This window comes from Diaporthe batatas, assembly GCF_019321695.1.
Source record: "Diaporthe batatas strain CRI 302-4 chromosome Unknown Contig00016, whole genome shotgun sequence".
Taxonomy (NCBI): Eukaryota; Fungi; Ascomycota; class Sordariomycetes; order Diaporthales; family Diaporthaceae; genus Diaporthe; species Diaporthe batatas.
The window spans coordinates 331,051-355,631 of NW_025408563.1; the positions used below are offsets into that span (position 1 = coordinate 331,051).

General features: G+C 51.9%; 7 protein-coding genes across 7 annotated transcripts; 5 read left to right on the forward strand and 2 right to left on the reverse strand.

Annotated features, from left to right (window-relative positions):
- Positions 1-148: 148 nt before the first annotated feature.
- On the forward strand, positions 149-6,500 carry KVR01_011577 (uncharacterized protein). Its single transcript, XM_044784395.1, has 8 exons — positions 149-543; positions 601-805; positions 871-942; positions 1,002-1,067; positions 1,145-1,384; positions 1,449-1,569; positions 1,628-5,946; positions 6,059-6,500. The coding sequence occupies exons 1-8, from the start codon at positions 350-352 to the stop codon at positions 6,428-6,430; spliced, it is 5,589 nt and encodes a 1,862-aa protein (XP_044639286.1). The 5' UTR covers positions 149-349; the 3' UTR covers positions 6,431-6,500.
- A 527-nt stretch (positions 6,501-7,027) lies between these two features.
- Positions 7,028-7,559, forward strand: KVR01_011720 (uncharacterized protein; the record flags this gene model as incomplete). The annotated part of the gene is made up of 3 exons (XM_044790639.1): positions 7,028-7,283; positions 7,322-7,449; positions 7,524-7,559. 3 exons carry the CDS (start codon positions 7,028-7,030, stop codon positions 7,557-7,559), a joined length of 420 nt encoding a protein of 139 aa, XP_044639429.1.
- Positions 7,560-8,988: 1,429 nt separating this feature from the next.
- KVR01_011777 (uncharacterized protein) lies at positions 8,989-9,354 on the reverse strand (the record flags this gene model as incomplete). The annotated part of the gene is made up of 1 exon (XM_044794788.1): positions 8,989-9,354. One exon carries the CDS (start codon positions 9,352-9,354, stop codon positions 8,989-8,991), a length of 366 nt encoding a protein of 121 aa, XP_044639486.1.
- A 689-nt stretch (positions 9,355-10,043) lies between these two features.
- Positions 10,044-11,311, reverse strand: KVR01_011579 (uncharacterized protein; the record flags this gene model as incomplete). Its single annotated transcript, XM_044781695.1, has 2 exons — positions 10,044-10,946; positions 11,009-11,311. The coding sequence occupies 2 exons, from the start codon at positions 11,309-11,311 to the stop codon at positions 10,044-10,046; spliced, it is 1,206 nt and encodes a 401-aa protein (XP_044639288.1).
- A 1,518-nt stretch (positions 11,312-12,829) lies between these two features.
- Positions 12,830-14,404, forward strand: KVR01_011692 (uncharacterized protein; the record flags this gene model as incomplete). Its single annotated transcript, XM_044790300.1, has 4 exons — positions 12,830-13,305; positions 13,362-13,513; positions 13,556-13,994; positions 14,262-14,404. The coding sequence occupies exons 1-4, from the start codon at positions 13,086-13,088 to the stop codon at positions 14,402-14,404; spliced, it is 954 nt and encodes a 317-aa protein (XP_044639401.1). The 5' UTR covers positions 12,830-13,085.
- Positions 14,405-16,553: 2,149 nt separating this feature from the next.
- KVR01_011715 (rRNA-processing protein NSA2) lies at positions 16,554-17,919 on the forward strand (the record flags this gene model as incomplete). Its single annotated transcript, XM_044794466.1, has 7 exons — positions 16,554-16,557; positions 16,769-16,823; positions 16,908-17,344; positions 17,433-17,542; positions 17,612-17,671; positions 17,737-17,829; positions 17,884-17,919. 7 exons carry the CDS (start codon positions 16,554-16,556, stop codon positions 17,917-17,919), a joined length of 795 nt encoding a protein of 264 aa, XP_044639424.1.
- A 1,007-nt stretch (positions 17,920-18,926) lies between these two features.
- KVR01_011518 (uncharacterized protein) lies at positions 18,927-23,594 on the forward strand (the record flags this gene model as incomplete). Its single annotated transcript, XM_044791272.1, has 5 exons — positions 18,927-19,241; positions 19,302-21,488; positions 21,672-21,770; positions 21,829-23,143; positions 23,215-23,594. 5 exons carry the CDS (start codon positions 18,927-18,929, stop codon positions 23,592-23,594), a joined length of 4,296 nt encoding a protein of 1,431 aa, XP_044639227.1.
- Between the last annotated feature and the right edge of the window lie 987 nt (positions 23,595-24,581).

Here is a 24,581-nt window from a genome sequence, read left to right on the forward strand (position 1 = left end):
AATGCACCATTTGCTCTTCTGATTGGGTGCGTGATACATGTAGAGGTTCACCGCGGTACATCGGAGTTCAGCGCCGAGACAACCTACTTAGCCGAGCATCCATCCAGACGTGCTGTGGATGACCGTGGAGGTTGAAGGTTCCGACAAAAGTGGCCCCACCTGGGCAGCTTTCTTTGAGTTTAACCAAGACGCGTTTACCTGACGCATTCTCCCGGCTTTCTCAGCCTGAAGAACACGAGCAGGTGATCTTTCGGGAACTTCAATGTTCGTTTGAATTAATCGACCTCTTAGTCTCGAATTATTTTTCTGAAAAAGCTGATATTCGCTTTTCGGTCATCCAGGCGTCCAAATGACCGACTCTGTAGACACCAGAGCTCTGGATGCCGCCAGCGCGCTGGACGAAGCTCCCCAAGACGAGGCGGCACCGTCACATAGAGACAATACTGTTCATATACCTGAAGACAATTGGTATGGCGGGCTGAAACTGATTTCCACCTTGGAACTCGATGGCGCTTCCTCAGAAGACGGATATCCGGATATTGAGTATGTGCCGACTGGTGAATCTCAAGTGAGAAGTTGAGGAGACTGACGAGTTCTCAGTGTCGTCCATGTGACCGGAATGTTTGGCGAAGAACAAAAGCTGCGTATCCACTCAATTATCAACTTCAAAACCTTGTGCAGAGAGTTCATGTTTATCTGCAATGTCGCGCATTTTCTTCTTGGGGATTTCACGCGAGAGGCAATTGAGACCGTGGCCCTTCGTCTGCTGGACAGCCTGGTCCGCCTGGAGGATAAAGATACTTCGGTTGGTGTACAGGAGCCATCTATTCAAAAGAATCTAATGATCTCTGATACTTGTACTATGAGTAGGAGAGAACCAGGCCGCCGAACCGTGCCATCGTCTTTGTGGCCTATGATCTCGGGGCCGTGATCCTCAAGAAGGTAAAGTTTTAAGACCAGCAGTAATGAGGAGCTCGTCCTAATGCGAACGGCTGCGCAAGGCCCTTTCTATAGCATCAAGAGACATATATAAATGGCCCGACAGATGTAGAAACTCGGCAAGGGTGGTACGTACAAGACCTATGTAGCCTCCCCGCAGGTGCTCGACGAAGGCATAGGTCTGATTGACAGCGAATTCGCTCAGATTTTCTATGGTGCTCCCCAGCGAAGCGACAGCCTTCGTGTCATGGAGGCCAAGTTGTTCCAGTTTCTGCGCGATCGCGAAGCTGATTCTTGGAGGAACATGCTCACGCCATCATCCATCAGAAGGCTTGCCCAAGCAACGCTGGGATCAACGGAGGAGTTCCTGTCCTCCAAATTCACGCTACGGGGCTCCATAATGAGCTTGTATGCACATGCAGAGAGCCCTCGCAGCATAAACCCTGTAAGCTCGCATGCTCCCTGTTCGTAAGGCACGCACGTGGCGGCTGCTGATGAATTCCTCAAAGGTGTTTGACGAGGCCACGGCCACTTTGGGTGTGCCGCGGGAGATTTCACTACGAGAGCAGGGCCAGGACGACGATGACGCATTCCCTACTCTGGCCACCAAGATGTGTCAGTATGTCGAGTGTAGGTTCACCCTTGCGTTTGGCCGCCGGTACGTCGAGTGCTAACCAGTCCTCCCAAGACTGGGTTGCCAAGCCGGATTGGGTGCGTGTCGAGGAGGCTCTGCTTTCCATGTCGGCCCCTCCTGGCCGGTTCAAAACTATCAAGCGCTTGAATTTCCACCCAACCGTGAACGATAAGCACGATATATGGGTCAAGGAGCGGGGTCATAGCTTAATGTACATCCACGGCACAAACAGAGCTGCTGTAACGAGCGCGGCCGAGCAGCTCATCGCGGTATGGAAAGAGGATCAGAAAGAGAGGTTCAGCAGCCCGTACGACGTGTGGTCCTTCACATTTTCTTCCAAGGATCCTCTGCGCAACTCGGCCTCCTGCATGGCTCTCAGTCTGATCACTCGGGATCTCATCTCCAGCCGCGATGATATCCTCTATCTCCTGGTCGAGGACCAGTTCCGCCTGCAGAATGGGTGGGGCGAACAGGAAGCGCTGAAGTGGCTAATGTGCGGATGGTGGCCGTCCACGAGGGCCGGCGTCTGCGTCCTGCTCCAGGACTTCGACGAGTGCGACGAGCAGAGCCGGGACGCCTTCCTCAAGCTTTTCAAGCTCAAAGCCGAGGGCAGAGAAGACACGCTTAAGCTTCTAGTGACGTCTCGAGTGCCGAGCGCCCTCACGAGCGAGCTGAACGGCTGTGCAGAGCTGAATATTGACCGGACTGACACTGACATTCCAAAGCCTCCAGTGAGTGGAAACGAAGTAGCAAATCCCGGTGCTTCACCACATGACCCGGTCGATTCGCTGGCGTATCTATGCCCGACTAGTACTTACGGGGCAAGACTCACGAAAGCCCTAAAACAGCTGGAAGCAATGGGCGCCGACAGGTCGGGCCACCTTCTGGAGCTCGCCCAGAAGCACTCGGCCTGGAGTGAGGAGCCTTCCACTAGCTCGCTGACCAAGTTTCTGGATCTCATAGAGTGCGTATCCCCGTCAACGACCGGGGCTGACATTGTGGCTCGGATCATGAATACTTTGCCTAACGTTGGGGCTGCACGGTGGATCCTCAAATGGCTGCTGAACAGCCAACGACCCCTGTTGATAGGCGAGCTCGCCACCATTCTCTATCTCCAGCCGAAAGAAGGCACAATTATGTCGTCCGAGACGACGCTTGGAGACATAATCCAAGCCATTGACAATATTTCCGATTGGTTTAGGGGTCTCATCGACATTAACTGCGATCAGGTGCTAGTACGGGATTTTGTCTGGAGCATGTTGAAGGACAACAAAGGCGTGGAGCAGCACTTCTTGACAGATATTGGCGACCAGGCGCACTCGAGCATCCTCGATTTCTGCTTTAATTATCTTGGCGACTCGAATGTGCAAAGACGGGCCATTTCCAACTATGAACCGTACCTCGCGCGGGTTCAAGCAGCAGGCGACAGCATCTACCCCCCCATGATCTCCAACGGGAGAGATCCGCTTTCATACATCGTCATGGCCTTCCCGCATCATTTATCACGCGCTCCCGGGGGCCGGGGCAAGCTCTCAGGGCTGCTACTGAAAGACCAGAATGGGCCTCTGGAACTGTGGTCGAAGCTGTGGTGGGCAATGAGCAGCCCTCTGACAAGACCGAGGAGGCCGTGCCCGTCTGCCTATCTAACACTCGCCGGCCTCGGTCTTGCTGATTACCGCCAGCCGCTTATTTCGAATGAAGAAAGGTGGGGAATCCTTGTGCAGGCCGCGAGGAACAACAACAAGGAGATAGTGATAGACCTGCTTCGCACCGAGAAGGACTGCCCGCTCTCCACACTCACCGATGCCCTTGAGGGGGCAACTAAGGCTGGCTCCGAAGAGATGGCGCTCTCGATCATGGCTAAGGTGCTCCCGCACCGACAACAGGCCGTACAGCAGCAGCCCCTTGAGGCCCGGGTGAATACCCCTTGGCCCCCCTGTCTGCTTTGGAGAGCGACGTGGCTCAACATGACCGATCTTATGGAATCGCTCCTGAACAATGACATGGAGGCAGATCCTAAGGGTATATTCGGGAGGCTTTTTCCTTCGCCGCTGTACATGGCGTCGCGGGTCGGAAACGCCGCCGCCGTCGACATGCTGCTGGAGGCCGGCGCTGACACCGCCGTGCTGAGGGCTGACAAGTACAGCTCCCTGATCGCGGCCGCTGGCCATATAGAAGTTATCAATATACTGGTGCCTAAGGCACGCAAGCTGCTGGAAATGGGACAACTGTATAGGCCGCTCGGAATCGCGACGGTCGACGCCGAGTGGAGGGCGGCAACCGCCCTCCTCGACCTCGGGGCCGATCCGGATGTCGGCATCAAGCCCAACGACGATGTCGAATACGGATTCTGGGCCCCCCTCTGCTCGGCCGCCTCCTGGGGCCATATTAAGACGGTTCAGGCGCTGCTCGAGCACGGCGCCGATGCCAACGTGCAAGGCCCCTGGAACCAGGACACGCCCCTCTGGTTCGCCACCATTGGCTCCGCCAGTGTTCCTTGCTGCCGAGCCCTCCTCGACCACAAGGCAGATCCGAACCACAAGCTATTGAGTCCGCCCCTTATGATCGACCTCGTGAACTCAGAGCGATCTAGCGAGGAGGTCATTGCTGTCTCGGAGCTATTAGTGAGCCACAGGCCCCCCATTGATGTTGAAAAGGCCGACTCGGCTGGCCGGACTGCCCTCATGCACGCGTCGAGGAGCAGCGATCCAGCCCTGGTCAAGTGGTTGCTTGAGCACGGCGCTTACGCCAACTCTGTGGACGACAAAGGGTGGACGCCGCTGTTCCATGCCACTGAAGCTGGGCGGCTCGAGACGGTCGAGGAGCTGCTCCAGTCCAAGTGGAAGCCAAACCTCATGCTCACCGCCCCCAAAGAGGGTGGAAAGTCTCTCCTTCAGGTGGCGTTTGAGGCAGGCAACAACCAGCTAATCAAGAGGCTGCTTGAGGCCGGAGCCGATCCCGAGCTTGAGCTGGTCGACCGCTTGACGCTCATAAACGTCGCCACAAAAGCGGGCGAGACCGAGGTTGTGAAGATGCTGATCGAGCACAAGGTGGATCTCGACCACGCCGACCGGTTCGGGTGGACCCCGATGTGCGAAGTCGTTGGCTACAAGCCCAATGCCAAAATCGCGCGGCTCCTGGTAGACGCCGGTGCCAATGTCGGACATATAATGGAGAATAGCGGCAGGAACCTCATGCACCTCGCCATGGGACAAGGGGATCCTGAGGTTATCCGCATCCTCTTCGAGTTCCCCAAGGCCATCGACATAGACCACTGCGACAACTGGGGCTACACGCCTCTCTTTTGCGGCCAGAAGCCCGAGGCTGTCAGGCTGCTGATTAGGGCTGGGGCTAATTTCAACGCGCAGAACTCGAAGGGGGTGACACCACTGATCTACGCCATAGAAAACAAAGCGCCTCTCGAGACCGTTGACCTCTACCTGTCCCAGCCGCAGTTGGACCTCGCAGTCTGCTCCAAGAGTGTGGGCAGCGCTCTGCACATGGCCTGCCGCATGCTCAACGGCGACGCCGTCAATAAGCTGGTCGCCCAGGGAGCCGACGTCAATCTTCAAGCACCCGTGGTCGGCTCGTCGCCGCTTATTAGCGCCTGCGCACCCGTGTATTGGATGACCGCGGAGCAGCGCGGCAGTGTTGACGAGATCGTGAGCGTCCTGCTCGGGGCCGGCGCCGACGTCAACGCCGTCGCCGCCGGCGCCCGGTACACCTTTTGCACTGCCCTGAGCGCTGCCGCGTTCTGGGCCAAGCCATCGACCATCAAGATGTTGCTGGACCACGGCGCTGACGCCGGCTTGCAAGACCGGCTCGGGAGGCAGGCCATCCACTTCGCCGCCGCCAACGGCGCCGACAACCTGCGAGCGGTGCTGGGCGGCCACCAGGGCAGCGTTGCCGTTGCAGACTGCTTCGGCAAGACGGCTCTGCACTGGGCGGCGCAGCTGGGGCGGCTAAAGGCGCTGGAGATGCTCCTGTTGGCCATGGACAGGCGCGAGCGCCTGCGTTGCGTGGACGAGCCGGATGTTGACGGCTGGACGCCGCTGTGCTGGGCGATGCGAATCTTCACCATTGAGTCGATGAGCTTTGTGGGCAAGGGTTCCGACTATAAGGGCGTGGTGCAGTGCCTGCTCAACAACGGAGCCGACCCGCACGTTCAGTGCCATGTGCGCCAGGGAGAGGAACAAGAAACCTTTACGCTGCTCCAGCTCGCCCATCTGTACAATGTCGACGACTGCATCATGGCCGTGGTCCGGGACAGCTTGAACGGTCAGACGGGGGCTTCCGCTGCCCAGAGCAAGACCGAAGAGGCCGCTACTAAGCAGTACACACGTTCCGACTTGATTTGTGATGTTTGCTTTTGTGTAGGTTTACCGCGCCTAGTTTGGCTTTGTCCTTTTGTTCTTTCATTTCCGTCAAAAAAAGAAAACCATCACTATACCTCTAGCTAATCTCTGCCCCTGTTTTCCCCCGCAGCAAATCTATGGACTTGGGTACGCCTGTAGCGCGTGTGATGATTTCGACGTCTGCAAAAAGTGCTATGGCCGAATCGATGACTATCACGGAAGCTTTGAGGGAGACGAGGGAGCGATGCACACATTCAGCGCCCGTACAGACAGAGATGAGTTTGTGCAGGCATCGGAACTCGCGCCGAAACCAAAGATTGCAGAAGACACGACGGATATCGAGCAAAGGGGCGAGGAAGGAGTTTCCGTGAACCCTGCAGACAGTAGAACCGGGCAACCAGAAAGCACGAAGGAGGGCGACGAAGACAACAACAATGAAGACGACGAAGAGGGTTGGGGGAACCAGGTGGAAGAGGATTTCGACTTCTTCACGCGACCTTAACACAATTAGAAAATTAGCCACGCTTGCTGTCAGGCAGCCGAAAAATCCTACTTTGCCCCTTGGTAACTAGTCCAGTTTGACCGAACATTGCATGTGAAAGTTCCCCGTACAAATCAAACAGTTTAGCGGGTCATTTAATATTTTTAAACTCGCTATTATTTATAAGTACTAGAAAGAATTTAATATTAAATATTTAGTATAGAATAAAAGACTTATAAGTAGAGTTTAAATTCTTATATATTATAGTATAGCCACTTTATATATATTATACCTAATTATAAGATAGTTAGCATCTCCCTTGTCCAACCTATACAGCCTAGTAAGCATGGGTAGGGGGGTGAGTAAGGACCCAGGACCACGCGACGCCGTTTTCCAACATTTGAAGTTATGCATACATGCACCTATGCGGATGTATTGGTGCGATCATGCATTGGGGGGGCCTGTTGGAACGTGCCTCTAGTTGGGTGCCTGGTGCTGCCTATATTGTTTTCCCCCAAGCTGAACGCCACGCGCATTGGAAGATTTAAATGACATCCTCTCTTCCGTGGTCTCTTTGATGAACAGTAACTTGAATTCACAACACAACATCTACCCTTCATGCGTCGGCTGATAAGTTGTGCCCAGACGTTGTTTTGCCTAGCATCACACTCCTCTGCAACCGGTGCCATGCCGCGGGGCACGGAGCGTCGAGGCTCTGGTCCAAAACCAGTCGACACATCTAACGACAGCGAAGCTGCTGCTGTCGAGCAAGGCCCGGTCCAAGGAACAAGCATGAACGACCAGGAGCTCTTGAACGATTTGCTAGGTTTCCTCGACAAGAGAATGCATGAAGACACGCTGAGCCCCAGGCGGCGTGAGAGCATCCAGCTGACTCGCAACTTCGTCAAAGAGCATGGCTACCCTTGGAAGACTACTGCATATATGCATGGGCAACTCATGGTATCGTCAAAGTCTTGTCGGACGATGAGACAGGTTCCCTGCCGAAGACGGTAGAGCATGCCTCGGACAGCTACTTGCTTGTGAGTAGCGACATGCCCGACCCGCTATTGCAACCCTGGGAACGTTTGTCGTTGCTGACGGCTCTCATTATTAGGGCGCACCTGAGATCGACCTGCGGACTTTCATTTAATGTTTGCTGGTGAAGAACCGGGTTGATGAACTTAAAGTTGAACAAAACATGAAATATGGGTGGGTAGTTGGAATTGATGGGGCAGTTGGGCACGACCGAGACAAAGCCATGGGAGAAACGGGATGACGAACAACTTTGCTGAGAAATGGCCAGGAGTAGGACCCTATTGCCAAAGCTAGACCAATCATTCGGTAGGTCCACCTGCCCAGGTCTTAAGCGCTCGTGGTCAATAAGCCGGTTTCAGGCGGTCCTGGATCCGTGTGAAGGATACGGGATGTGCATTCTCTCATTGTAATGGGGATCATAGCCATGAATGTGATTTCACGGGAAATGATGAGCATTTCAAAAAAATTTGTCGTTCTGGAAACTACGGTATATCGTCATATATTTGCATTGCCCTTCCCAGCTCTCAGTCCACTCCTTTGGTCGCACCTCTCAGAGGACGTTGCGGTCGTGGTTTGGTCATGGCCGTGGTTTGGTCATAAAACAGGAGTGATGGAGGTGAGGACGATGAAATGAGTGATATGGAGCCACCATACCGTGTGTTGGTGGGTACTAGAGATAGTCACTATGAATACCTATACCTTTCTAGTAACCTTTTAATTACTATACTACTTCTCTCCCTTTAAGGCTATTACTATAATATTCTTTTTATTATAATAGTTAAGATAGTATATATAGTTATACTTAATTAAATTCTTAGTAATTATAAGGTTATTTTAAAGGCTAATATTAGTTTCTAAAGGTTGAAAATAGTTTTAGAGAAAAAGGGGTTATAAGAGTGGAAATAAATTTATTAGAGAGGCTCCTTCCTTTTAAGTAACTCTTTTTTTATTCCCTTATAGTTGGTTTTCTACTTAAATATACTAATTAGCTAAAAGAGATTCCCTTCCTTTCCCTTTCTATTAAGTCTTTTTTAAGTTTTTAATTTCTATTAGCTTATTTTTAATAGCTCTATTTTTAATAGCTCTATTTTTAAATCTTTAGATATAGGATTCTAATTAATTGACTTAAAGGAGGAAGGTGGAGGAGTTGGTGTTAGAGTTGAAGGAAGGAAGGAAGGAAGGAAGGAAGGAAGGGGAAGGAGAAGGGGAAGGGGAAGTACTCCTCCTCTCTTTATATAGGGGAAGGTACCTCTAGAGTCTATAACCCTTCTCCCTTTTATAAGTCCTTCTATAAGTCTATTTCTTTACTATAAGTCTATTTCTTTTTTATAAGTCTATTATTATTAAAAAGTTATTAAAAAGCTATTTAACTATTTAAAAGTTAATATTCTCTCCTTTTTAAATATACCTAAAGTTGGTCTTATAAATAAGGGGTTTTTAACGTAAATAATAGCCCTAATAACTATCTCTAGTACCCACCAACACACGGTATAGCACGGCACAGAGCTGCCATCGAATCATTTCCCTCCCGTGCGAGGCCATGTTCAAGAAAAGAGCGCTGCCACACTCAGCCCCCAGATGCATAACACAAACAGGCCCACTGGAGGGTTCCTGGTCGAAGCCCCGCTCTTCTCGTGGAATCCCAGAATGCCATGCCTCCATCTGCTGTCATCCCCTTCGTGATTGACGAGGCAGTTCGAGAATTCCTCAAGCGAAGCCAATCCCGGTGGGGCCTCGCACCAGGCAAAACAGCTGTCAGCAACGCTGACTGGATTTGGGTCGCAACAGGCCACAAGGGCCTGGTCGCTGGTGTTGGTGGATGGGACGTAGGCGAAGGTAATGTTGGACGGAATGTTGAGGGTCGAGGACTCCGGTATGCCGTCAGGGCAGTTGGTCGCGTTCCAGGACATGATTTAGTTGCTGCCCAGGGATGGGACCCGGACAGGCCTGTGTTGACCAAAGATAGTTGGATGAAGGCGTCGGGTATGACAGATGCAAGTAACTCTAGATAGGTGGAAAAAAGGGTTGGTGGGTGGGGGAGAGCAGAGTCGATTGAGATTGCTTGCGAGGTATCAGTATTGCTTGATTACCGGAGACTAGTGAAACTCGATGCCTTAGAAGCTTAGGCGCACACACCACTAAGCCTTGTCATACCAGGTCCGGCTGTCACAAGAAGCGATACAGAGAGAAGGAAGCTCTCCTAAACGCTTGGAGTAGGCCAGGGTCAGCTCTTTCTTCTATTCGGGAGAAAGGGAGGAGGGAGGACGGGTTGGATGTGGCCGAGCTTCTCGGCCGAGGTTGTATTCAAATATCCCTATGCCAAGGGACTCATTTTCCACAACCGCGGAGGATCTCCACAAAATTTCCTCGTGAGCTTCCTTATTCAGTAGCAAGCCAAGACGAAGACCAAAAAAGTGCTGCACTAAATAGGGCCCAGCTAGTCTGCCCGTGGATAGCGTTCGACAGCACCGCGGATGCTGCCCCACCAGAACCACTCAATCCTGCCAACAGTGCGGCCTGGCCAACATCAGGTCTATCGTGGCCTGAAAGAAACAGAAGCTGGTCGCCTTTTTGGTTCCCAGGTCGACAGGAATAATACCTAGGCAGTAGGCATGACAGGCCGCGGCCTAGCTACCTTTACCGCAAACGTGATGTCGGCCCCAACACCCTGTGTTGCACCTCCCGACGCGTCCCTCTTTCGGCAGCCAGCTCTCGTGTGACCCTTCTTGGTGTATGAGAATGTCTGAACAACGACTGTAGCGCCGTTCGGATGCCGTGGTGATTTGGCACCATCGTCAGTGCGCCGTGGCACCACGACGGTAAGCGGCATCGATTCAGGGGCCACAGCAGGTTGCGCGTTCCGGATACCCAGAAGCATTGCTTCCTTCAGAGCTTCCTCGTTGGCTTGCCACAAGGCGGCGTGGATGGTGTCGAATTTCAAGTCGGGCCGCGGGAACCTCCGCTTCGCAAACGCCTTCCACAGTCGGAGAATCTCGTAGCTTGATGGGAATAGTTCTTCCTGGGCTGCGTGCTTGACCATTTCATATGACTCGTCAGGAGCTATCTCCATCGTAGCGTTAGGTTTGACGTCGACGCGGCCTAATGTGTGAACTTCGTTGGTGATAGAGATCGCCCCTAGCTTCGTGGTCGTCTCGCGGTCGATTTCAGGTGACGCGGGCTTGTTTTCTGCGGCTAAGCAGACGATGTCGCCAACCGTTGGCGAGTCGCATACGAATGTTCTCGGACGAAGGAGCCAGTACTCAAGATCGTAATGTGTCTGGGTTGTTGACGTTGAGCGGCCAGTGTCCTCGGGCTGGCTCGGCGGCACAGCGCGCTCGCCGCGGTCTTTCTCGAGCCTCGGATCTACCTTGCTTGCTTGCTTGAGCAGATCCGCGATCAGCTGGCCCTCTGCCGCGTTATCAGATTGGGTCATGCCAAAGTGACTATCGTGAATCGCAACGACTTTGGAGCCAGGCAAGATAGCCCACTCGGGGGATATCATCTGCAATCAAACACAATGGGATCAGCCTTCCCGCTGGTAATAAAAAGCGGGTGGGATCATACCAAATTGGAGTTCTCAGAGCGCCTGGGGACGCGGATATGGAGCATCCCGAAACAGCTGACTAAGAGTGACGACTGCTCTTTGTCTGCGGGATGCTGGAAGCGGGTGGGGAATTTCGCGAAGCAACAAACTACCTGAAACGAGACTGTGTCGTCGTCTACCAGGCTCTGGAAGACTCTCTGCATATCAGCCATCTCTCGGAGATCCCTGTAGCATTCGGTCCAGTCTTGTTTTTGCGGAGTTGGCGCAGCATCGATATTGTTCTCCTTTGCACTGAGGATGGCCCACTCTCCTAGGCCGGCCATAGTGTGAGGAGTCCCAAACAATACGACTGCGACGGTACGATCCAGAATCTGGTAGAAGTGCGGGTCGGATTGCGCGAGCACAAGGGCCTGGGGCTGCTATTAGCGGTTCCTCCATTGACCAGATGCTTCTTCTGATGTCCGGGGAGGGGAGCTTGCCTGCTCGCAGACCAGGCCGCCGAAGCCATGGCCGAAAAAGACCAGGCCGTGTTCGCGGGGAATTTTTATGTCCTTGCTTCTGCACTGGAGGAGTCCTCGCGCGAAGCGCTTCAGTCGGCTGGCTGATATCGCGTCCAAGAGGGATGGCCCTGACTTGGCCGTCCGAAATGAGCGACGCGTGGCCTTTCGGGGGTAAAGTTCATACTCGTACTCGAACGTGTGGACCGAGTGGCAGGCCTGAAAGGTGAGATGCCAGGGGTTGCTATTTGGGTTGCTAGCCCACGTATCCTGGGCAGTCTTCCGTATATCCTGCAGGAAAATCGCCCTGGAATTGGGAAGCGGCTGCTCGTCAGAACAGGAACACGTTTACGGACAAGGCTCCGCGGGGTACACAAACGATATTGGTCTTCCCTGTTCCCCTACTTTTCTGCCGACGAAAGGCTTGATGGTATGTATTTTAAAGGGCGGAGGGTTATTCCCGGTCTCAATTCGCTTTGGCGTGATGGCTTCTGGGTTTACAACCAAGGTCTTCGTCCCGGAGCCCGAGGCTGTCGTGCGCTCGTACATTTCAGTTCGCGACGTTGCTGATTCAGCGGACCTGAGACACGTGATGACTGGGGTAACTTTAAAGCAAGCGGCGAGGGGGGAGAAAGGAGGCGACCGATGTAAAACGGCCGGTTCCTCGGCCGAGCGCGATGTAGTATATAAGCTGTGTCAATACCTATATTGCTTCTCCCCTTTCTTCATCTCAGGTAGAGATAGAAGGGGAGATAGACGATGGGAGGGTGTGGGAGGGAGAAGGGGAAAACCCCGTCACGTTCTCGCCTCCTAGTGCATGTGGCGGTGCCCGAAGCTGAACTCACAAATGCATGGTCACACAACCGTGGCGGCTACTAGTGAGTCAGGCGGCGCTGTGCACTAGAAATTGCCGGAAGATCCAAGTATCAACAAAACCCTTCACATTGCTGTCACAATCATTCCTCAAGCACATAATATGTGTTTGCTTCTTATTAAATCTTCATCCTCGGATTAAGCGTATCGATCTAAAAATGTTCAAGCTTTTGCTAGAATTCGTGATTGTGGTGGTAAAATGGGTGCACAAATTGAGCGGTTCTGATTCTGGTACGCAGTTCATGGTGGCGTGTTGTTGGCAGGATCCCATTGGACTAAACCGCCGCCTCCCTGTGTCCAGTCGGATGCCGAAGTCTGCATGGCTGGCATACCTGTCAGGCAATATTGCACATTTGCAACACTTAAGCGGCACAAGTCTGATCATGGCCACATGCTGTGGCGGCGCACTGGGCCTAAATATGGGATGTGGTGGCTTTTCGTTCTTGGGATAGGGATCGTCAGCTCTGCCTAAAGCTGAAACAACCCTCAGCATTTATCGGCCCCATGAAGCTATTCATCTAGGTCGCTATTTAAGTCACGGAAACGCCATGCACGCAAAAGTTTTCATGTGTTTATAATCATCTAATAAGCCGGACTCTCCAGTCTAGAGGCAAGCCCAAGACAGCGTATATTTGGACATTTATTGTGCCCGAGAAGTGTACGCCTCAGTACGGTAGCATAGGTTGTTCGCGTCCATCTGATCACTGGCAGCGTTCTGGTCTTGGCAATGTCCGACAACGCTTCTCAAGGAAGGCACATTGTCGTCGCCGTGGATGGCACTAAGCAGAATGCACGCGGTATTGAACTCAAGGAAACCACAAACGTGTTTAGAGCTACCCGCTGCATCGAGAACTCCAATTCTTCCACGGGTGGAATTCTCTATATTCCAGGTCTAGGTGTTGAGGGCAATGCCTATGAAAATCTAAAGGGGTTGTTTTGGGGGTCTGGTAAGTTTCCCTAGTAGTACCTCCCGCCTCAGTCCTCTTCTAATGCATTCTCCCAGGAATCGATCGGCAGATCTGCAGAGGCTATGAAAAAATATGTCGAGAATACCGGTCTTCCGAAGACACTCTAATACTCATCGGTTACTCGAGAGGGGCCTTCGCGATACGATGTCTGGTAGACCTCATTACCAAGTTTGGCGTTCTCGTAGACGTGTAGTTAGACGACGAGCCAAACTTGCTTGTGATCTTCGAGACCTGGAAAGCCGGGAAACTAGGGAATGAAGTCCCGGACCATATTCGTCGTGAATCAGTAAATCGTGGTAACATCATCTGCATCCTATGGGATACTGTTGGCGCGGTAGGGGACAAACTTCTGCGACTGATCGATTCGGGAACCGAGGGCGGCGGCTTCAACTACCACGCCTTGTCCTTGCACGAGAGGCGGAAGAAGTTCCTGCCGACAGTGATGAGATTCAGGCAACCGGTGCTGCTGAAAGATTCTGAGCAGTGCTGGTTTGTCGGCTACCATGGCGATGTGGGCGGCGGGAGGAAGAAGAACGCTCTGGCAAACCTTGCCCTTGCGTGGGCGCTGGGTAAACTGAGACAACATCTGGAGCCGAACTGGGCACCCCTGGAAGGGATAGAAAACGAGCCAGGAGATGTTTGGAAGATAGAAAGACGGACAGGAAGAGGTAATGATATCGTCTCTTACCCTCCGAATTGAAGATTATCACTTCCACCAACTAACCAAGCATCCAGTGGTATTTGACATAAAAGACACCAAGAAAAGTTGGTCTCGATTGCTCCGGACCCGCGGACGATATCCGAAGCGCGATTTCTGGCGAGGCCCTTCACACGAAACCCTTCCCGTCACCCGCGAGGTGCATGGCCGCCATACCCAAGAAACGATCCACGTTACCGTGCGTGGTTTGGTGGGACACATAGGTCGGCAGGCGCAGGGACTGGAAAACGCTACGCCACCCCAAGGACCTTCGCCCTCGGGAGTCGGACATTGGACATTGTATGGGCAGGACTGGTTCATAGTGGACGAAGCCGTCGTGACACCAGCGGAAAGGAGAGGCTTGACCCGGTGGTTAGATAAGAACCTGAGGGAGTTGTACGCACTTTCAGCGCCGGGGCAGCCGTCACCAGGCACTGCGACAGCTGATTCACTGGCTGCTGTCTGTGCGGCACGAGGATGAGGCCACGTACCCACGTCTTTTATTCTCTCTGCACTGTTATTGGCAGTGTATGTTTTGAACGCTGGGTCTTGGGCGCTTAATGATGTGTTAATGCGCCATGCATTTATTTGCACGTATCTGGAAGAGAAGAGAAACCAGGTGAGATGACAATACAGTCTCCCATGAGATAGCCCCCTGGAGGATAATCTCGTAAAAGGTGTTTTCCTTGAGGGTAACTGATTGATTACTGACCTTAACGGATATTTTGATGTTAGAGATGCGGAGTACCGGTATGGGTGTACCTTGGTATGCTCTGTTTCTGCGGGTGTGAATCTCTGACCTGTACTTCTTCCCATGATTGCGGAGCCGGATCTTGGTCATACTTGCTTTCAGATAATGCCATCATCAACTATGAAGTCATTCCTATAGAGCAAGATCATAGAAAGCATGAACATACGATGATCACGTAGGACTTGAGGCAGTTCTCGAATTTCTAGGCAGGGAATCCCCTAGCTACCGGCGGGAAGAGGAGTTCATGACATGACAGTTTGCCGGCCTATTCAAGTCTGAAGGGTGAAATAATTGAAACGAGTCCATACCTTTGAAGGGACTAAGACCGTACATTTCGGTATAAGAAGATCAATCTACCTATGACGGATTACTTAACTCTGCTCATTAAATCCACTTATGATGCCTGAGCTTAACTTACTTAGGTACCTTCTAACGCAGGTATTAAAGATGGCGTTTGACCGTTCTCGAGCAAACATGGCGTTACTGGAGGTACTATGCTGATTCATTGTGAGGCATTCTCATGTATTCTTGATAGCTTTGGGCGAGTCTTGGTTTATTTGACGGCAATGATGCTTCAATGTTTTCCCCCCCGTACCTGCCATTTTCCTACACAATTTCGATTCCATCATCATTCAGTCCACAACATATGCCCAAGTTGGTACTTTTTACGACCCTGTATTAGTATCCAACCAAATGACCGAGATGTTCGGCAGCATTGCGTTACCGGCTGACTCTATGGATATTACGGGATCGTGGCCGGGCCATGACTGACCCAGGGTGGCTGGGTTGAGCACCCAACGTGGTAGCCTTCAACAACCCACCACAGCCCAGGTGTGAGCCCCTGGAGCCGGATGGTGCGTCGAACCGGTGGCACTTGTTCACGACACGGCCCTAATGTGCATCCCAGTTGCGGTAGATCTGCTAAATGAACCTTGGCTTAATAGGGTTATCTGTTGCTGAAGGGCTGTGCTGAAAGGCCGTGCTGAAATTGCGTCCAAAGGCGTTCAGCAAGGTGGAAATAGAAATGCTGCCATCATCTTCGCATCGCCTCACAGAGTCATATCAGCGGAGATGGTTGGGCACAAATTAATGGGAAGGGATTAATCTATTGATGTGACCTACCCTAGGGTATCTGGATTCCAGTATTTCCGCAAAGGTAGGCTTGGATTTCTCTGTTGAATTCAATGAAAGTTGCTTTCAGAATCACAAGTCTGAGCAACATTGACAACTGTATGTTTAGAAAGGCATCTGACAGGAAATGGAACTTTGGGCATCAGAATCGTCGCGAGGTTGGTTTGAGAAGTTGCTGGTTGACTAATCCTGACGCGGACGATTGTTTCCAAACTTCGGAAGCCATCAAATGTTATTCCAGCGCAGAGGGAAAGGGCATTCTTTAAATCTTGGGCCGTTCTATGCCCAAAACGTCAGCTGTTGGGGAGTGAAGGGAATTGTAAGAATGGTTTCTGTAAACTTGCAGCGGCACCCATGGAAGTCACTCGTCGCGACGCCACGTCGGTCGGGCCTTTGCCACAGCAAAGGTCTCGCAAATGATGTACCTAGGTACCTCTGTGGCGCAGCACCATTTGCCAACCAGGTCCACCAAGACAGCAACCTTTGTGCTTCTTAACAACTGATTTGTGCACAGCCCAGCAAAGATCATTAAGAGTCGCAGACTGAGAAGTGCATGTAGGTTGCTGCTTTCACTTGCCTGGCTACAGTTGGTTTGCCAGTGAACAAAACGGATGTTGTTCAAGCTCTCGACAGTGAAGGCCTGCCGGGATGGGCTTATGTAAGCCGATCTGACGGACCCTGGGAACTCTTTCACTGTCCCCACCGTCCAGCGTCCAGCGTCCCACAAACGGACCCACACCTTATCTTATCGGCTAGTGCTGCAATTGAACGTCGCCTCCCTCGAACTTTTTGTTGCCGCTGACAACGCCAAACTCAGGTTTCCAACATCACCAACACTCACTCTCCACTCCCAACCACATCAGCCACCATGCCTCAGAACGAGTACATGGACCGATGGCGACGCCTTCACGGCCGTCGGTAAGAAGCACCCCTCTCCCCAATTCCCCTCCACCGTGCATCCTTTGGCAGCAGCTAACCATCGCCCTCGACGGGATGATACAGCCTCGACCACGAAGAGCGAGCCCGCAAGCGCACGGCGCGTGAGGGCCACGATGCCTCAGAGAAGGCGCAGAACCTGCGAGGCCTGCGTGCCAAGATGTACGCCGAGAAGCGGCACAAGGAGAAGATCCAGATGCGCAAGCAGATCAAGGCCCACGAGGAGCGCAACGTCAAGGGCGCCGCCCCGGACAACGACCCGGCCAACCCCGTCCCCGCCTACCTGCTCGACCGCAAGGACGCCACCTCGGCCAAGGCCATCAGCTCCGCCATCAAGAACAAGCGCGCCGAGAAGGCCGCCCGCTTCGCCGTGCCCCTGCCCAAGGTCCGCGGCATTTCCGAGGAGGAGATGTTCAAGGTCATCAACACGGGCAAGAAGACCCACAAGAAGGGCTGGAAGCGCATGGTCACCAAGCCCACCTTTGTCGGCCCGGATTTCACGAGCAAGTTTGCCCCCGCCCCCCCCCCCCGCTCTCTCTTACCGCGGGAGGATTGTGTTGGAGCACTGGCTGACTGGTCGTTGGTACACAGGGAGACCGGTCAAGTACGAGCGGTTCATACGTCCTATGGGACTGCGTCACAAATACTGCCATCTCTCACATCCTACTCTGGGAGTGACGATCAAAGCTCCCATCCTCAGTGTGAGTGGAATACACCCTTCCCTTTATGGATGTTCTGGGATGAGAGACTAACTGAGGGGAATTGATCAGGTCAAGAAGAATCCGCAAAACCCTTTATATACCCAGCTAGGCGTGTTGACCAAGGGCACTGTAAGTTTCCTTGTCCCGGAAGTAGGTATCGACGACGTTCGTATACGATCTAACACGTGCCGTAGGTCATAGAGGTGAATGTGAGCGAGCTTGGTATCACGAGCACGTCCGGGAAGGTCGTATGGGGAAAATGGGCCCAGATCACAAACAATCCAGAGGTATGCCGTCAACCACCGCTCAATTTGAAGCAGCCGGAGCTGACAATGTGATAGAACGATGGTTGCGTGAACGCTTTGTTGCTTACCTAGGCATTGGACTTTTGTTGGAGGGTTTGACTGGGAGTTTGGCGAGGCGAGAGGGATACATCACGGGGCAATCACGAGCCCTGCATCTGCACCATAGACAACGTGGCAAAAATACCCAAAAGCATCAATCTTCTCGATTCATTGGTCTCAACACTTCACTGAGACTGTGCACGGTGGATGCCTCTCTTTTGCCGACTTATGAGTAGCTAATGGACTGCAACTCATCTTCCAGCCAAGGCCGTCAGGATCACCGACAATCCCACCTTGAATTCCCAGAGGGTGCTCGTGGCGGGGGCAAGGGAGTCTGGTCACCAGCTTCGGTCTAAGCCACTCCTACGCAGACCGGCTAAGGTCGTGCCCTGTTGAGTTGCTGCGAAGGCCCCAAGCCATACCCGGTTGCCACGGCGAGGCTGCCTTACACACGGGTCGGGGGAGAAAGCCCGGTCAATCGCCGAAGATAATCTATCCGACATCCACTCGTGTTACAACTGGCCCCGAGCGCATGGTAGCGCATGGTAGGTGGATACCTACTTAAGTAGGTATTTTGTGAGCACCTCAGGCTCTTGGCAGCTGATATCATGGATGCCTGTCGGCCATCATGCATCAATAGTTTGCGCCACCACTGCTTGTTCTGCAGTCCACCGGTGACTGTGTAACCTGAGTGTTTTCAGCTCACAGCCCTTGGAAAGATTTGTAAATACACACAGCTGAAGATGTCCAGCCCCTCCCGCCTAAGCAAAGGTACTACATGGGGGAGAGGAAAACTCATTGAATGGGTGCATCGCGCCAATCTCGTAAAATGTGATCAATCGCTCAATTGAAATGCGGTGGGACTGGAGGAGTGAACATTTGAGCATCCTCGAGACCTGGGCAGCACTGAGACCAAGTATATCAGTAGAGATAACTCCCTGTTCAACCCTCTCTGGACTGAATATCTCATGATACATCTTCCAATCTTCCGTACACTGTATATTCACTCTTACTACCAAGATTTCGTTTCGTACTCCAACATGGCCACCAAGAGTCTTCAGCAGGCACCCAACGGTCCAGCTCATGGCCATCGAGACCAAGAGCTCGAAATGAACGACTTGATGAGCAATATCAATGACGTCGTGAGCCGCATGGCAACGAAGAGCAAGAAGCGAGGCCTAGAACTGAGCAAGAATCCTCAGCTCGATGACATTCAAACAGCATTGAGTGAATTGGGGTACACCCATTCTGAATCGTCCGCGGAGGCAACCAGAGGCGACAAGGTTAGACGCGGCCTAGACCGAACCCTTGAATGCATCCAGACTCTGGGAGAGGTTGCGACTGGGACTGCCGTTGTAAGATAACTCACCTCCTCAACACCTTTGACCGAAATTGCGTATTTATAATTCAATTAGGGTGTCAGCGAACCTGCAAAGGCATGCTACAATGCTGTAAACTTTGTCATCAAAGCTTATCAGAATTACAAGCGATCGTTTGAAACACTCGCTCAGCTTTTGGAGATGTGTTTCGCTTCGGTTGAGCAAATCGATGTTGCGTATCGCGAAGTATCGATCAAGCCGAAGCTGAGAAAGGCCGCCTGCAAGCAACTGAAGGTGTTTGTGGACACTTGCGAATATGCTTTCAATCTACGATACAGTCGACGTTCCAAGATGAAGTTGCTCCTTAAGATAACTTTTCTCAACGACAATGAGGTCCAGAAGCTTCTGGAAAAACAAAAGTCTTCGACACAGGATCGGGTTGCAGAGACCATTACGAACATGAGCTTCAATCTCGACACAGTTGTCAAATCTGTTATGGACACGGAAGTCACCACCAAAGAGTATATACGCATGCAGAGAGAAGGTCAGGATAACAGAGATCGGACATCCAGACTTCTCAAAGCCTTTAACTTGCATGGGTCTTTGATCGATTCTGCACAGGGCAAAATACCTAACCCTGTCTGGGAGAAGCCTTTTCGCTCTCATTGCGATCAGATGCTGAAAGACACAGGCTTGTGGCTTCAAGAGCACACTCGATTCTCTGAATGGGCTTACAAACACGATGCTACGGCGCGTATTCTGGGCGTCACTGGTGGTGAAGGCACTGGGAAATCAGCACTGGCAGCCTATATCATCCATTGTTTGCGGCAAAGACGCAGCGACACCAATGTACGGTCTTATGTGTCGTACTATTTCATGAAGAGAGACTCGAAGGAAGAACAAGACAACATCGCATCCACCATCTCAGGAAGCCTGCTGTGGCAGCTCGCTGAGTCCTACCAGCCCTTCTTCAAGTCAGCGTCTAGCAAATGTGACAATATCGACAGCGCATATGATTTATGGACGAATCTTCTTTTCAATAACGAAGAACTCTTCAAGTCGGATTCCGTCTTTTTCTTCGTGTTTGACGGGTTCACGGAGAGCGTGCATTTGAACTTCCTGGGTCAGTTGCTAGACAAGTTGGATCAAGCAAAGTTTCCACCTCATCGGATCCGGCTGCTGATTACGGGAAAAGACCTTGACTTGAAGAATCTGGCAGATTCATATGCCCTCGGAATGCAGACCATCGAACTAGGGCGCGAAAATCTGACCGACATCGAATTGTTCATCGAACATCACATGGCCCGTGCTCAAACCCCGAAGTCTCCTTGGAGACACAACATCGAATTGAAGAAAAGCATCATGAAGGACCTGAGAGAGTCAAATGAGGGAAATTATCGTGATATAATAGCCGGGATTGAGCATATATCCAACATGAAAGACGAAGGAGAGATCGAGAGGTGGCTGACGCGGGAAGACGTGGCGTCTATCCACCCGATCGCTGTAGCCATCGAAGAACTTGACAGGCATTGCAGCCCCAGTGACTTACAAGCTATCACCGAGCTGATTCTTGGGGTCATGAGCGGAAAAGCGTGGTTGAGTCCAATTCAGTTGGAAGCCGCATTGTTGCTCAGATCTCAAGCACTGACTGGAGCAACTCCTGGCGTCTCAAATCGTCAAAAGTCCAGGTCAGGGTATCTGAAGTCAAAGCTCCAGAATCAGTGGCACCAGCTCTTCGACATTGATGACGATGGCGATGTGACGTTCAAGAACACTGGACTTGATACCGCAGGGCGCGTCATTCCGTTAAGACAACGAAACATAGACGACAGAGGCGGACTTGGAAACTCTGCCGACGTCCAGCCAGCCGAGGTGGCACTGCTACAGCACTATCTTAAATCCATGTGCCCAACCGAGACCTACGAAAAATTTGGATTCGCAATGTTCTTCAACGACAAACTTCTTCAACGGGAGAATCGCATCTGTCAAGACCCGCGCAACGCTGAGATTACTCTATCGTTACGTTGCTTGACCTGTCTCGTTGAGACGCGCAATGAAGTCACCCAAGTGCTTTATGATTACGCATTAGAGTATCTGTCGACACATCTCCGTTTCTCAGTCTCTATCGAAGACGACCTTGACGAGCTGGCGCAGGCCAGCGCTCTTTCATCCACGGACAGTAACCTTCGGGCCCAAGTGGGGCCTCTACTGATGAAACTATTCACGGAAGACTATGCCTTGAACTCTTTATTGCAGATTCATCACTCTTTTGACAACGAAGAGGTATCAACTCGACTCATGGCGAGGATGCTACCCCCCAACTGGGAATTTTGGTTGGTAGGGGACAATGGGTTAAAGCTTTTGGAACAGTACTTGACTGATGAGGTGGTTTTGAAGTCTGTTGAGGAGATGCCATTGGCAAAGGTACTGGTGCCTCAAGAGAAACGAGTCATTGCACTGATATAGTCAGCGGTGAAGATGGCTGTCAAGTGCTTCCTTACGAAAGAGGCGACGGATCGTGACGTTGAGATCGCTTTCACATTCTTACTTGTTGCGGAGGCAAGGGTAAGGCCACAATCCCCTCCGAATTCAGGAATAAAACCGGCTGACAGTCCTCACCTAGTCCCAGCAACTGGATCTTAGCGGCGAAAAAACCCTGGAAACATATGTTTGGACCCCGTCTGCGCAACGAGTGCAGGAGGTAGAAGCGTGGTCTTGGCAAATTGCGCCGCCTGAATTGGATAGATCAACCTGGGAGGCCCGCATGGCCTCAGTTGTCCTTCATTTCTATCTCAGTGGGAACGAGTGCATCACGAAAGAATACGTGCAACAACGAGCAAAGTTCGCAAGAGGGCTGAGCAATTCCACTTGGCAAGTGTCACAAACCCTCGCTCGAGCTGTTGAAGATGTCGATGCCGCCGAAGTTCTGGAGGATTTGATCAAGGATCTTACGAAAGACAGGAAGTGGTGCGATGTTCCTTCCAACAGACCCATCTTGGCCGAGATTTATCTGGATCTCGGTGACAGGTATTGGACATTGGGCGATTCTACAAGACAATCAGCCGCCTTCGAGATGCACTTGAAGAGCATCAAAGAAGACACGAGTCATCGTCAACGATATCTTGGAATAATATCCCGTTACGCGGAAGTCAAAGCCTGGGGGCTTATCAAGTCTTTTATCGAGGCACTGTCCAAAAGACCTCATTCGAGCGATGGTACACCAATTGGAAAAATGGTGGTACAAGGTGTTCTCGAAGACCAGGCTTTCAGCACTAGCATCAGCGATGCCGCAGAGAACTTGAACGAATGGGGGTTTTTGAAACATGCCTACGATCAAGCCCTGAGAGAAAGGATGTCCCCTTTCGAAGCATTCTCCATACGCCGCGCATATGGAGAGGCCCTCCAGAACGCAAAGAATGAGGGGGACAAACTGCTGAAGGTTTGGGAGGACATGCTCGAGGCATCAAAGGACCTCGGCTACTTAACACGACCTGCTATCACCTTCTTGGTGCCAAAGCTTATGCCGATATACACAAAACGTGCTATTCTGGCTGCAGCACTCGAGGATTCGCCCATAACTCCCACCTCCACCTCATCCAAAAGGATCGATTTTCTATACGAAGTATTTCGGAATACCACTGATTTCTCGACTTACGTTGTTTTATATTTCACACGGTCTTTTCTTCTTCGCAAAGACCGTACGCGGGCGATAGAGTCGGTGGCGGAGCTGCTGGCGCAGTCTTTGGACATGATGTCCAACGATGACCAGAGCGACGATATTCAATGTTTTATACAACTTCAAGCCATCTTCTCGACATTCAACGATGTACAGAATACGTGCGCTGCTTGGCAAATGGTAGCAGCCGCAAATGAACAGCAATTCGAGGCGCGAATGGATACGTGGAAGTTCCGAACCGGCGCGAAGGACGGTCCCAAATGTGAGTCTAACATCCAAATGTTGAGGAATACTACTTGAGAATGATGCTAATACTTTCTGTATCCGGAAAAGACAACCAATCTCCGCCAGAGACCGAAGATTGGGCTGAGGACCATCAGACGCCCAAGGAGCCCAGTAGAGACCCAGTGGTTTGGTGTGACGATTGCGGCAAAGAATACTCTTCTCCAAGTGGTATTTGGACGTGTATGGATGAAAGTGGCCTGGTTCAGCTGGATCAAGAATGCTACAGATTGCTTAAAGGGGGTAAGAATTATCAGGGAAAGGATGTGTGCGATTCATCCCACCACTTGATGCAAATTCCCAAGTTTACCGTCAAGGAGATAATGGGAAGGATGAAAGATGGAAAGGTGAGAGTCGGCGAGTGCGATATCACCTTGGATGGATGGAAGGAAAGCATCATTGCTGAATATGAGGTACGGGCGCAAACTTGAGTGTTGAATCTCGTGCAGGCTCCCCAGGGCCAACATATTGCTCATCGGATACCCAGCCGAGAAAGTGGGACTGATGGTCGGTCGCGTCCGTAAGCCCTATGTTGCATCTCTTAGCCTAGCTTCGCCTCTTCCCAGCCCCGCCTACGCATGGTGGGTCAACTCGAGTTGATGGATACGATCCTGTTAGCTGCCACGCCTCAGACACTTATCTGTTTGAATTTGTCTTTTAAATGTGAGCATGAAAAGGATCTCTTGCACTTCTCCCGTGCGACCTTCTCCGCCTTCAGTCTCTGGACTTGTGCATGACTACATCTAGATTGCCGGCAAATTGTCCAGAGATTGTCTGCTCCTGGGAACGTGCGCCTCGGTACTTTCGTGTATGAACGTATGTATATGTATGCCAACTCCAATTTGATTAGCACCAATAAGTAGATCGTGCCTACGGTGTGGTGGTTCAATGGAGCACATGAGAGGGCCCCGATTCCTCGAAGGGTATGGCGGTGGGTCCACCGCCGGGAGGATTCGATCCGCGCGTGGTGGTCTGGAAGGGACGAAGCGTTTCTGGGAAGGTCAACTGCACGAAATGACAGTGAGAACATTTGAGGCGGGCTGCTGGCCAGCAAGTACATGTACGATTCGAAGCAGTGGGCCCAGAGGGCAGATATCATATACACTTGCAAACCTATCTGTATGGCGAGAGGGGCAATGGACACGCGAACGTTGTGGTGTCTATCCTCAGCTTGTACATATGATGGCAAAATGAAAGTATTGATCGCTTGATGCGACGGGTGGGCATCGTGCGGTCGGGACTAGGACTGCAACAGCTCACCCCTGGCGATCGACGGTGCTTGGAGCAAGACTTGAGCCTACGTCGACGATGCCGACAACAAAGGCTTCTACACATTCGGCACCGGGAACGACGCCTTCAATATAGGACGATGCTGACGTGACGGGCTGCAGATGAGCCAGCCCCCCTGGCCCGGGAAT

Excerpts from the sequence above, each read along its gene's own strand:
- KVR01_011577 (XM_044784395.1), top strand. The coding sequence starts at position 350 with ATGACCGACTCTGTAGACACCAGAGCTCTGGATGCCGCCAGCGCGCTG. Across the intron at positions 544-600 it reads GACGGATATCCGGATATTGA|TGTCGTCCATGTGACCGGAA; the intron begins GTATGTGCCGAC and ends ACGAGTTCTCAG. Across the intron at positions 1,068-1,144 it reads GTAGAAACTCGGCAAGGGTG|ATTTTCTATGGTGCTCCCCA; the intron begins GTACGTACAAGA and ends GAATTCGCTCAG.